This window comes from Panthera tigris, chromosome X, assembly GCF_018350195.1.
Source record: "Panthera tigris isolate Pti1 chromosome X, P.tigris_Pti1_mat1.1, whole genome shotgun sequence".
Classification (NCBI taxonomy): Eukaryota; Metazoa; Chordata; class Mammalia; order Carnivora; family Felidae; genus Panthera; species Panthera tigris.
In genome coordinates, this window is record NC_056677.1 from 31,161,293 (window position 1) to 31,175,674 (window position 14,382).

At 36.5% G+C, this 14,382-nt stretch overlaps 1 protein-coding gene across 1 annotated transcript in view; it reads left to right on the top strand.

Moving 5' to 3' along the window:
• Positions 1-14,382, top strand: part of CFAP47 (cilia and flagella associated protein 47) — a 543,896-nt gene that overhangs the window by 50,513 nt on the left and 479,001 nt on the right. The window contains exons 14-15 of the mRNA XM_042974584.1: positions 3,992-4,208; positions 4,515-4,756. Coding sequence (XP_042830518.1) covers positions 3,992-4,208; positions 4,515-4,756 — 459 coding nt within the window. The remainder of the gene's footprint in view (positions 1-3,991; positions 4,209-4,514; positions 4,757-14,382) is intronic.

Sequence of the window (14,382 nt, forward strand, 5' to 3'; positions counted from 1 at the left end):
ATTGTATTTTATGTTTATTTTCATTTGTCTTGAGAGAGAGAGAGAGAGAGAGAGAGCGAGCACAAGCAGGGGAGGGACAAAGACAGAGGGAAACAGAATCCCAATCAGGCTTTACCCCATCAGTGCAGAACCTGATGTGGGGCTCGAATTCGCGAACCATGAGATCTTGACCTGAGCTGAAATCAAGAGTTAGACGCTTAATCAACTGAGCCACCCAGGTGCCCCTAAGTATTTTAATAATGACCCTCTCTCTGGGGACAGGGCCCCTGTGTGAGTTTACAAGGTCAGCAACTGTGATGGTGGGAATTTTGTATCACTCTCATTTTTATACCTTAAAGGGGTTTTTTGAGCCTGTGCACAGAACAGGGACTGGAACTATCAAAGGAGATTACAGTGTCAGAAAGTTTTGCTCAATATTTATATTTTTAAAAATTAAAGTGATTGTCAAGAGGCACAATAGAGGATTTGGAGATTAATTGAGACAGTTAGTGAACACTGTTATAAAGTCCGGGTTAAGTCGGACATTATGCAAAGTATTGTTTGCTTCATCAGCAAATGACCAGTCACTTTGGTTTTTAGTTAATGATTTATTAATACATATTATAGGCCAGGCATTATGTTGAACAGTGTACAAACATGGTCTTATTTAATCCTTTAAATGATGTAAGCAACTTATAAGGTAATTGCTTTTATTTCCATTTTAGAGATGAGTAAAGTGAAGCCCAGAGAGCTGGTAAACCTTGATCAGATTGCTCAATATTTAGTGGAAAGGAGTGGATTTGAAATTAGGTTTCTCTAGCCGCACTTTCTGTGTCAGTTTCTCTTTACATTCCTCTTTTACAACCTGTATTTTTCTGTACAGTATTTCTGTCTTAGATTCTTCCCCAACTTCTTTTATGTCTACCTCACGGTATTGTTAAATCAGAATCTAGAATTTTGTATCTGTTTTCATAAAACGTATTATTGGTCTGCAATTTTCCTTTTTTTAAAAGTTTTTTTTTTTTTTTACCATCTTTGTTTTCTCAGAAAGTGTTCATTCCTCTCCTATATTCTGAATGAGATTGTGTAGAATTATATTGTTCTTTAAAAGAGTTCTTCAGAGAAACCATCTGGGAATGGAGAGTTCATTTACAGAGGATGTTTAATTACAAATTCATTTTCTTTAATAGTTGTAGGACGATTCAGATAATCTACACCATTTTAGGAGACTTTTGGTAGTTTGTGGCTTTCCAGGAATCGATCCCCTTTATGTGCATAGAATTGTTTAAAGCATTCCCAAATTATCTTTTTAATGTCTGCGTTGGAAACATCAGTAGTGATATAGCCTCTCTTCTTAATATTGAGAATTGATGTTTTTCTTGTTATTTTCCTTTTAAGTCTCAGTAGAGGTTTATCAATTTTATTGGTCATTAAGAACCTGCGTTTGGTTTCATTGATTTTTCTCTGTAGTTTTCTGTTTTTAATTTTAATGACTTCTTATATTTGGCATTTCCTTCTGTTTGCTTTGTATCTTTTATTTGGATTGCTCTTTTTTTTTCTAACTTCTTGAGGTAGAAACTTAAATTGTTGATTTATACCCTTATTTTTCCTAATATAATTTAGTGATGTGTATTTCTTTTTTTTTAATTTAAAATTTTTTTGATGTTTTATTTATTTTTTTGAGAGAGATGGAGACAGACCATGAGCAGGGAAGGGGCAGAGAGAGAGGGAGACAGAGAATCTGAAGCAGGCTCCAGGCTCTGAGCTGTCAGCATAGAGCCAGACACTGGGCTTGGACTCATGAACCGTGCGATCAGGACCTGAGCCGAAGTCGGATGCTTAATCGACTGAGCCACCAAGACACCCAGATGCCCCAGTGTTACACATTTCTCACTAAATAATACTTTTGCTATATCTCACATATTCTTGTATGTTTTCACTTTCTTTCAGTTCAATACACAGTTGACCTTTGAACAACATGGAGGTTAGTGGTGCTGATAAACCCCCTACCACATGGTCGAAAAATTGGCCTGTAACTTTTGACTCCCCCACAAGTTAACTACTAATAGCCTACTGTTGACCAGAAGCCTTACTGATAATATAAACAGTTGATTAACACATAGTTTGTATGTTATGTGTGTTATATATTATTTTCTTAAATAATAGATTGCAGGCCATTTGCTTCCTTCCTTAAAAAAGGAAGCATAGGGAAAAAACAATATCTGTGATGATGAGGAAGGCAAAGTGTCTTAGATATGACATAAACCAAACTCCTCAATCCATAAAAGAACAAATGGATAAAAAAAGAACAAAAGAACAAATAAATAAATTGGAGTTGATCAAACTTCAGTGTTTGTGCTCCTCAAAAGCAACTAATGAGAGGATAAAAACAAGACATAGGCTGAGAGAAAATTATTTGCAAATTATGTATCTCATGAAGGAATTGCAACAAGAATGTGTATAAAACTTTGGAGATTCAATATTAAGAAAACAAATGACCGGATTAAAAAATGGGCAAAGGGATTTGAACAAATAATTCATCAGTGAAGATATACAAATGAGAAATAAGCACATGGAAAGATGCACAGCATTGTTAGTTGTTAGGGAAACAGTATAAAACCACAGTGAGATATGACTGTAAATCTATTAGAATGGCTACATAAAAAAAAAAAAAAAAAGCAAACCCAAAGCTCACCATTTCAGTTGTTGCCAGTGATATGAGTGAGCTGGGACTCTTATACATTGCTAGTGGAATGGGAAATTAACCACTTGAAAACGGGCAGTTTGTTATACATTTATACATACATTTACCATATGATCCATGCATTCCACTCCTAGATATTTGTCCAAAAGAAATGAAATCATGTGTCCAAACAAATACTTGTGGACAAATGTTTTAGCAGCTTTTTAAAAAAAAGTTTATTTTGAGAGAGAGAGAGAGAGAGAGAGTGAGCTGGGAAGGGGCAGAGACAGAGAATCCCAAGTAGGCTCTGCGCTGTCAGTGTGGAGCCCTATATGAGGCTCAATCTCATGAGCCATGAGATGACGACCTGTGCCTAAATCAAGAGTTGGACACTTAATCGACTAAGCCACCCAGGTGCCCAAATGTTTTAGCAGCTTTAATTATAATAGCCAGTACCTGGAAACAATCCAGGTGTTATTTAACAGGTGAAGAGACAAACGTTCACCTGTAATGGACTACCATTTAGTAATATAAAGGAATGGACTATTGACACTTAAAACAACTTGAATGAATCTCCAGGGAATTTGCAGAGTGAAAGAAATCAGAGAAAAGCTGCCAATGTTATATTATTTCTCTCATAAACTCTAGAACATGCAAACTGATACACAGTGGCATAAAGCAGCAGATGAGTGGGTGTCTGGGAAGGGGGAAGTACTGAGGATGATGGGAGGGAGAGAATATAAAAGGACACAAGCAAACTTTGGAGTGATGGATGTTCATTCTCTTCATTGTGGTGATGGTTTCACAGGTATATACATATGTCAACACCTAGGAAATTCCACACTTTAAATGCATACAGGTTATTGTATATCAGTTATGATTAAATCGAGGTGTTAAAAGTAGACTCAGACTTATAATTATTAAAATTGTTATGATATAAAAAACTTTTGTCATTTAAAAGTACTAATTAGTGGGAAAATTACCCATTTCTCTAAATTCTGGATAAATGAACATAAATGTATTGATGGAAGTGGAGAAGGTGTTACAGTGTAAATTCATGTACCAAGATGAGTTATAATGAATGTTAATAATTTTTCTATATAATTTGTCACATAATTAGGATATATTTAATTTTAACCAATAATCTCCAAACACCAAATTATGGACATTTAGATAAAAATCTTGGTTAGTAACTTCTGATATTGCAATAAATAATTTTCTAAGTATCATTTTTTATAAATTAATTGATGAAAATACAGTATGAAGACTTAAAAAAAATATCTGAATACATTTGCCAACACTAAACCTAATAACTTTTCATTTTTTCAGGGCCCTCTGTCCTTAATTTTGGTGATATTTGCGTGAACTCCACAAATACTCGTCTACTGCATGTTGTTAATATGCTACCTATGCATATTTTGATCCAGCTAGATATTAATTTGAAAGAACTTCAGAAAACCAACCAGTTTTCATATGTGATTCCACCTACAGCTAGTACTTATATTTCAATGGTATTTGAATCTCCCACCATTGGAAAATTTTGGAAGTAGGATTTATTTTTAATTTCTATATGCTAGAATTAAAGTGTCCTTGTGTAGAATATGTATTTACTTGCTTCAGTAATTGTAGCATATGTTACATTTGGTCCTCAAACATAGAAACTATACATACACCAGTTTATAGGATTTGTAGATTGATATTTCAGTGACAGCCTACCGTAAATATTTTGATGTATTGCTTACTAAGGATTAACTGCAGATGTTAATAATATATGCATTTTTGCATGTAACTGAATTCTGTAATTGCAAATAGCTATTATCAGTTCAGTTTGGATGCTTTTGCTGTGTTACAGGTCATTCACCTTTACAGTGAACAATATACCTGGTGGGCATATCCTAGTGATGGCCGTTGTCATGCCAGTAGAACTGGAGCTATCTTCTAAAGAGCTAGTTTTGAGACCACATGGCTTCTCGATGAAAACATGTTTTATGGGGACAGTTGCTTTGTATAACCATCAGAATTATTTTGCCAAATTTGAATGGCAACCAGTAAACACAGAAAGAGGAATGGCATTTTCCATTCGTCCAGCTAAAGGTAATAGTTTATTCTATTTGTTTGATTTAGACACTAAATCATGGGCTCAGGCAGTAATCATTTATTGAGTGAGAACTGTATAATGGTCCTAAAAATAGAAGCAAATCAGATAGGGTCACTGGGGCATGTACTTTTTTTTTTTTTTTTTTAAGTTTGTTTATTTTTTAGTAATCTCCACCCCCAACATGGGGTATGAACTCACAGCCCTGAGATCATGAGTCACATGCTCTTCCAAATGAGCCAGCCAGGCACCCCCTATTATAACCATTTAAAAAAATATATTTAGTTTTAAATTTACATCCAAGTTAGTTAGCGTATAGTGCAATAATGATTTCAGGAGTAGAATCCAGTGATTCATCCCATACATGTAACACCCAGTACTTATCCCAACAAGTATTCTCCTTAATGCCCCTTGCCCTTTTATCCCTTGCCCTCACCCACAACCCCTCCAGCAAGCCTCAGTTTGTTCTCTGTATTTAAGAGTCTCTTAGGGGCACCTGGTTGGCTCGGTTGGTTAAGCACCTGACTTTGGCTCAGGCCGTGATCTTTCAGTCTGTGGTTCGAGCCCTGTGTTGGGCTCTGTGCTAACAGCTCAGAGCCTAGAGCCTGCTTCAAATTCTGTGTCTTCCCCTCTCTCTCTGCACCTCCTCTGCTTGTGTCCTCTCTCTCAAAAAATAAACATTAAAAAAATTAAAAAGAATCTCTTATGTTTTGTCCCCCTCCCTGGTTTTATATTATTTTTGTTTCTCTTCCCTTATGTTCATCTGTTTTGTATTCTAAATTCCACATATGACTGGTCATATGATATTTGTCTTTCTCTAACTTCACTTAGTATAATACACTCTAATTCCATCCACATTGTTGGAAATGGCAGGATTTCATTCTTCTTGATTTCCGAGTAATACTCCATTGTGTCTATGTGTGTGTATATATGAATATATAAATAAATATATATATATATATATATATATATATATATATACACCACTCCATTGTGTATATGTATACACACACACACACACACACACATACATATACATACACACCATGTCTTCTTTATCCATTCATCTGGCGGTGGACATTTGGGCTCTTTCCGTACTTTGGCTATTGTCAGTAGCGCTGCTATAAACATTGGGGTGCATGTGCCCCTTCAAAACATCACACCTCTATCCTTTGGATAAATACCTAATAGTGCAATTGCTGGATCGTAGAGTAGTTCTATTTTTAATTTTTTGAGGAGCCTCCATACTGGTTTCTAGAGTGGCTGCACCAGTTTGCATTCCCCCCAGCAGTGCAAAAGAGATCCTCTTTCTCTGCATCCTTGCCAACATCTGTTGTTGCTTGAGTTGTTCCTGTTAGCCATTCTGACAGGTGTGAGGTGGTATCTCATTGTGCTTTTGATTTTTATTTCCCTGATGATGAGTGATGTTGAGCATTTTTTCATGTGTCTGTTGGCCATCTGGATGTCTTCTTTGGAGAAGTGTCTATTCATGTCTTTTGCCCATTTCTTCACTGGATTATTTGTTTTTTGGGTGTTGAGTTTGATAAGTTCCTTATAGATTTTGGATATTAACCCTTTATCTGATATGTCAGTTGCAAATATCTTCTCCCATTCTGTCAGTTGCCTTTTGGTTTTGCTGATTGTTTCCTTCACTGTGCAGAAGGTTTTTATCTTGATGAGGTCCCAGTAGTTCATTTTTGCTTTTATTTCCCTTGCCTCTGGAGACATGTTGAGTAAGAAGTTCCTGTGGCCAAGGTCAAAGAGGTTTTTGCCTGCTTTCTCTGCTAGGATTTTGATGGCTTCCTGTCTTACGTTTAGGTCTTTCATCCATTTTGAATTTATTTTTGTGTATGGTGTAAGAAAGTGGTCCAGGTTCATTTTTCTGCATGTCACTGTCTAGTTTTCCCAGCACCATTTTCTGAAGAGACTATCTTTATTCCATTGGTATGCGCTGCATACCTCCCTAGCTTTGTGGCTCAAGTTATGCAGATTGTTGTGCTAACCCTCACATCAATTTTCTAGGTGTGTAAAATGGTTTGGTGCTAATCTAGCTGCATTTCAGGGACGAGAGAAGCTGAGAACTTCCATGCTGCTCTGCCATCTTGGCTCCTCCTTGGCATTTACTTTTCCATATATGATATGTAAATTTGATTTGAAAATATGGATCCAGTGTTAGGGTTCTCCAGAGAAAAGAAGCAATAGGAAATATGTATAGAAAAAAAGGGAGGGAGAGGGAGAGAGGGAGGTGAGAGGTTGATTTTAAAGAACTGGCTCATATAATTGTGTGGACACTCTAGCAGGCTGGCAGGCTGGAGACCCAGGAACAAATTGATGTTGCAGTCTTGAATCCAAAGGGACTTCAATTTATTCTCTTCAGGCCTTCAGTTTACTGGATGAGACCCTTCCACATTGTGGAAGGTAATCTTTACTCAAAGTTTATTGATTTAAATGTTCATCACATCTAAAAAATACCTTTTGGGAACATCTAGACTGACCAAACAACTGGGTACCATAGCCCGGTCAAGTTTGGACAAGTTGACAAAATTAATCATCATAGATACAGATGAACATAGTATTGTTTTATTAGTTTCTGTTTGATGATGGTGATAAGATATGATTCAGAATGACATTTTTTTTAGATCATGAAATATTTTAGAAGGATCCACAAATTCCTTATAATCAATATTTAATACAGGTAATAATATCCAGTTAATAAAATTAAGAACTTAAGACTGTCATTTAAATAAGGAATTCATTAATAGAATGTATTCTCAGAATTACTGTTCTTGATGGTTCCATATATTTGTTAATTGTTACCCTTGTTTCTGCCATTCTCTGGACTCTACAATTCCCCATAATGTGCCTGTTACAAAACTGAGCCCTGTTACTGCTGAAGTGTTATCTAGTAGCCTTTCAAATTCAGCAAACATCATTGTTAGGTGCTGTGAGGATCTCGTGAGTACACAAGGTATCATTTAAAGAAATAATATGGCAAGTTAAAAGTTGAATGATCACTTTAATGTACATGTTATGCCTTTTCAGTTAAATGGAAGGTTCTGGATTTTTGTATCTGCAGTGACTCACATGGTACTTTATAACCAGCTGAAGTCCATTTCTGCTTGAATGCGAAGTAAAAGAAACTTTGGGGTTACATATACCTGATTTCTTCAAAACGGATCTTAGCTTCTAGCTAGCTTTGTGATCTTGAGAAAAATACTCTATAAGCACTAGGTTTCCTTATTTGTAGAATGAAGAGACTAATATATCTCATAAAGATTAAATGTATGGAAAAGTCCTGTAAAGACTGGCAAAGAGTAGATGCCAAAAGAAGTAGATAACAATTTGATTATGAAAATTTGCTAATTCTGTTTGGACTTCTTTTTTCCCTGAAAATGTCCTCAGAGTAATAACAGCCTATCATGCATTACAGCGTATCATGCATCCAGCCAGCCATCCCCATTTTCAATCACTTGCTTCCTGCTTACTTCCCTGTCTTTTTCCTTCCCTCCTTTCTTCCCTGCACTCTTCCCTTCTCCCTTCCACTCCTTCCTTCCTTCCTGATTTTTCATTTATGAATAGTCATCATTTGGGATCTGCATAGAGTATATTTCAGATTAAAGAATAGTACTGGTTTGTAGAAATCTTGCCATAGGTGTATATTCTTGTGAGTGTCGGTCATTTCCAAATAATGATTTTTATATAATTCTACCACTGGTTGTAACAGGGAGTGTTATAAACAAGTTCAGTATTAATTTAAATTCACTTAATTTTGGTATGAATATATATGTGTATATCTACATTGGAAAATAGTACTGCACTTTCATTAGGGTTAGAGATCATTGATATCACCATATTTAATCTTGTTATTAGCCTGTATTGATTTAAAAATCTCAGATTATAATTTATTAAGCATTCAAGTTATACTTCCATGAATATTTAGCAGATTCATTTGACCAAGCTCTTTTTTTTTAAGTGTATTTATTCATTTTGAGAGAAAGTATGAGTGGGGGAAGGGCAGAGAGAGAAGGAGAGACAGACTCCCAAGCAGGCTGTATGCTCAGTGCAGAGCCCAATGCAGGGCTCCATCTCAAGACCGTGAGATTAGGACCTGAGCCTAAATCCAAAGTCAGATACTCAATTGACTAAGCCACCCAGCCACCCTACCAAGCTTTTTTTTTTTTTTTTTTTTTTAAATTTTTTTATTAACACTGGTAAGACTGGGTCCTGCCTCAGTACTAGAGAGAAGCTGAGTAAATAATCAGAGAAGAGAGAGGAAATACTTCTGCACATTTCAGGATTCTAAATAAACCTTCTCTAGTTTTTTTGAACAGGCATCATACAATGGTAGTTATATTATCTGTATTCCAGTTATAGGTTTGATTAAGCACATGGTAAGGCACTGAGTGTGTCTGGAAAGCACAGTCCATGGCCCTTTTCCTTGTATTTCTCCATCTGAAGCAGGGCCGAATGGGTTGGGCTTCTCCTTTGAGGCTGCCATGGAAATGTAGTGATGATGCTTAATTTGTCAAAAGAGAAGTGGGTTTATAATATTATGAACTGGAAGGATGGTTATGCTGACACTTGTTGGAATTCTTATTTTTATAGGGAAGATTTTAATTTTTCATTTTCTTTGGGTTCCTCATAATACCTGTTAAATTTTTCAAAGTACAAAACACAAAGACATGTATTCTAAATATGTTTTTGAGTAAAACCATTAACCTTTAAGTACTTTTTTAAAAATGAGATTTCATTTTTTTTAAATGTTTGTTTATTAGGGAGATGGCAGTTTCTAGGCTGAGGAAGGCCACATAGTAAGGAATGGTAGTATAGGAAACTAGAAGGATTATTGCTCCTTGAAGGCATTGTCACCCTGCACAGGCAGCCCTGGAATACCTATCTATGGACTTCTGACTGAGTAAGATAAATAAGCCCCTATTTACCTAACCCTCTGTAGCAGGTCTTTTGTTACTTACAGACAAATATAATCCTTTTTTCTTGCTTTTAATAATTTGTTGTCAAGTTAGGTCACATACAGTGTAGTCTTGGCTTCAGGAGTAGATTCCTGTGATTCATTACTGATATACAACATCCAGTGCTTATCCCAAAAGATGCCTCCTCAAAGCCCATTACCCATTTTTCCTACTCCCCCAACCCCCCACCCCCATCAACCTTCAGTTTATTTTCTGTATTTAAGAGTGTCTTATGGTTTGCCTCTGTGTTCATAACTAATTTTTCCTTCCCTTCCCCTAGGGTCTTCTGTTAAGTTTCTCAAATTCCACATATGAGTGAAAACATGGTATCTGTCTTTCTCTGACTGACTCCCTTAGCATAATACATTCCAGTTCTATCTACGTAATTGCAAATGGCAAGATTTCATTCTTTTTCATTGCCAAGTAGTATTCCATTATGTATATATACACCACATTTTCTTAATCCATTCATCAGTTGATAAACATTTGGGTTCTTTTCATAATTTGGCTATTGTTGATAGTGCTGCTATAAACATTGGGGTACTTGTACCCCTTCGAAAAAGCATCCCTGTATCCTTTGGATAGAATCCTAGTAGTGCTATTGCTGGGTCATAGGGTAATTCTATTTTTAATTTTTTGAGGAACCTGTACACTGTTTTCTAGAGTGGCTGCACCAGTGGCTGCACTATTCCCACCAATAGTGAAGAGGGTTCCCCTTTCTCCGCATCCTTGCCAACTTCTGTTGTTTCCTGAGTTGTTAATTTTAGCCACTGACAGGTGTGAGGTGGTATCTCATTGTGGTATTGATTTGTATTTCCCTTATGATGAATGACGTAAAGCATTGTTTCATATGTCTGTTGGCCATCTGGATGTCTTCCTTGGAGAAGACTCCATTCATGTCTTCTGCCCATTTCTTCACTGGATTATTTGTTTTTTGGGTGTTGAGTTTGGTAAGTTCCTTATAGATTTTGGATACTAGCCCTTTATCCAATATGCTATTTGCAAGTATCTTCTGCCATTCCATCAGTTGCCTTTTAGTTTTATTGATTGTTTCCTTTGCTGTACAGAAGGTTTTATCTTGATGAGGACCCAATACTTCATCTTTGCTTTTATTTCCCTTGCCGTCGGAGATGTGTCAAGTAGGAAGTTACTATGGCCGAGGTCAAAGAGGCTGTTGCCTGTTATCTCCTCTAGGATTTTGATGGTTTCCTGTCTCACATTTTTTATATATAATTTATATTTTGACAAAATTTATAATTTGACAAAAATATAATTTATTGTCAAATTGGCTTCCATACAACACACAGTGCTCATCCTAACAAATGCCCTCCTCCATGCCCATCACCCACTTTCCCCTCCCTCTCACCCCCCCATCAACCCTCAGTTCTCTGTATTTAAGAGTTTCTTATGGTTTGCCTCCCTCCCTCCCTCTCCGTAACTTTTTTTTTTAAATTTTTTTAATGTTTATTCACTTTTTGATAGAGACAGAGCTCAAGTTGAGGAGGGGCAGAGAGAGAGGGAGACACAGAATCCAAAGCTAGCTCCAGGCTCTGAACTGTCAGCACAGAGCCCGACGCGGGGCTCGAATTCATGGACCACGAGATCATGACCTGAGCCAAAGCCAAATGCTCAACCAACTGAGCCACCCAGGCACCCCTCTGTAACTTTTTTTCCCCCTTTCCCTCCCCCATGGTCTTCTTTTAAGTTTCTCAAGATCCATATATGAGTGAAAACATATATCTGTTTTTCTCTGACTGACTTCTTTCACTTAGCATAATACCCTCCAGTTCTATCCACATTGCTGCAAATGGCCAGATTTCATTCTTTCTCATTGCCAAGTAGTATCCCATTGTATGTATAAACCACATCTTCTTTATCCATTCATTAATTGATGGACATTTAGTCTCTTTCCATAATTTGGCTCTTATTGAAAGTGCTGCTATAAACATTGGGGTACATGTACCCTTATGCATCAACACTCCTGTATCCCTTGGGTAAATTCCTAGCAGTGCTATTCCTGGGTCGTAGAGTAATTCTATTTTTAATTTTTTGAGGGACCCCCACACTGTTTTCCAGAGTAGCTGCACCAGTTTGCATTCCCACCAATAGTGTAAGAGGGTTCCCATTTCTCTACATCCTTTCTAGCATCTATAGTCTCCTTATTTGTTCATTTTAGCCACTCAGATATACATGAGGTGGTATCTCAGTGTGGCTTTGATTTGTATTTCCCTGATGAGGAGTGACGTTGAGCATCGTTTCATGTGTCTGTTGGCCATCTGGATGTCTTCTTTGGAAAAGTGTATTCATGTCTTCTGCCCATTTTTTCACTGGGTTATTTGTTTTTCGGGTGTGGAGTTTGGTGAGTTCTTTATAGATTTTGGATACTAGCCATTTTTCCGATATGTCATTTGCAAATATCTTGTCCCATTCCATTGGTTGCCTTTTATTTTTTTTTTCAATATAAGAAATTTGTCAAATTGGTTTCCAACGTTGGTTGCCTTTTAGTTTTGTTGATTGTTTCCTTTGTAGTGCAGAAGCTTCTTATCTTGATGAGGTCCCAATAGTTCATTTTTGCTTTTAATTCCCTTGCCTTTGGAGATGTGTTGAGTAAGAAATTGCTGTGGCTGAGGTCAAAGAGGTTTTTTCCTGCTTTCTCCTCTAGGGTTTTGATGGTTTCCTGTCTCACATTCGGGTCTTTCATACATTTTGAGTTTATTTTTGTCTTTGTTGTAAGAAAGTGGTGTAATTTCGTTCTTCTGCATGTTGCTGTCCAATTCTCCCAGCACCATTTGTTAGAGAGACTGTCTTTTTTCCATTGGATGATCTTTCCTGCTTTGTCAAAGATTAGTTTGCCATACATTTGTGGGTCCAATTCTGGGGTCTCTATTCTACTCCATTGGTCTGTGTGTCTTTTTTTATGCCAATACAATGAATACTTTCTTGATGCTTACAGCTTTGTAGTAGAGGCTAAAGTCTGGAACTGTGATGCCTCCTGCTTTGGTTTTCTTTTTCAATATTACTATGGCTATTTGGGGTCTTTTGTGGTTCCATTCACATTTTAGGACTGTTTGTTTTAGCTCTGTGAAGAATGCTGGGGCTAATTTGATTGGGATTGCATTGTATGAGTAGATTGCTTTGGGTAGTATCGATATTTTAACAACATTTCTTCTTCCAATCCATGGGATGTTTATCCATTTGTGTCTTCAATTTCTTTCATAAGCTTTGTGTAGTTTTCAGCATATAGATCTTTTACTTCTATGGTTAGGTTTATTCCTAGATATTTTATGGTTCCTGATACAATTGTAAATAGAATTGATTTCTTGATATCTTTTTCTGTTGCTTTATTATTGGTGTATAGAAATGCAACCAATTTCTGTACATTGATTTTATATGCTGCAACTTCGCTGAATTCACGTATCAGTTCTTGCACTTTTTTGGTGGAATCTTTCAGGTTTTTCATGTACAGTATTACGTCATCTAAAAAAAGTGAGAGTTTGACTTCTTTTTTGCCAATTTGGATGCTTTTATTTCATTCTGTTGTCTCATTGCTGAGACTAGGACTTCTAACACTGTGTTAAACAACAGTGGTGAGAGTGGACATCCCCCGCATGTTCCTGATCTCAGGGGGAAAGGTCTTAGTTTTTCCCCATGGAGGATGATATTAGCTGTGGGACTTTGATATATGGCTTTTATGATATTAAAGTATGTACCTTCTATGCCTACTTTCTTGACGGTTTTTATCAAGGATGTTGTACTTTGTCAAATGCTTATTCTGCATCTATTGACAGGATCATTTGGTTTTTATCTGTTCTTCCATTAATGTGATGTATCACATTGATTTGTGAATTATGAACCAGTCCTGCAGCCCAGGAATGAAGTCCCCTTGTTCATGGTGAATAATTCTTTTAATATACTGTTGAATTTGATTTGCTAGTATCTTGTTGAGAATTTTTGCATCCATGTTCATTGGGGTTATTGGCGTATAATTCTTATTTTTCATGGGGTCTTTATCTGGTTTGGGAATCAATGTAATGTTGGCTTCACAGAATGAGTCTGGAAGCTTTCCTTCTGTTTCTATTTTTTGTATCAGCTTGAGAAGAATAGCTATTAACTATGCTTTCAATATCTGGTAAAACTGCCCTGTGAAGCCATGTAGCCCAGGACTCTTATTTGTTGGGAGATTTTTGATAACCAGTTTAATTTCTTCACTGGTTATGGGTCTGTTCAAATTTTCTCCATTTTGTTGGCATATAATTTCTCATAGTATTCTCTAATAGTTTGTGTTTCTGTGGTGTTGGTTGTGAGATCTCCTCTTTCATTTGTGATTTTATATATTTGGGTCCTCTTTCTTTTCTTTTTGAGACGTCTGGTTAGGGGTTTATCAATTTTGTTTGTTCTTTCCAAAAACCGACTCTTAGATTTATTGATCTGTTCTTTTTCCTTGGACTGTATATTGTTTATTTCTGCTCTAATCTTTATTATTTCTCTAATATTTATTATTTTTCTTCTTCAGCTGGCTTTGGGCTTTCTTTGCTGCAGTGTTTCTTGTTTCTTTTGCTGTTAGGATAGGTTCTGTGTTTGGGACCTTTCTTGCTTCTTTAGATAGGCCTGGATTGCAATGTATTTTCCTCTTACGACTGCCTTTGCTGCATCCC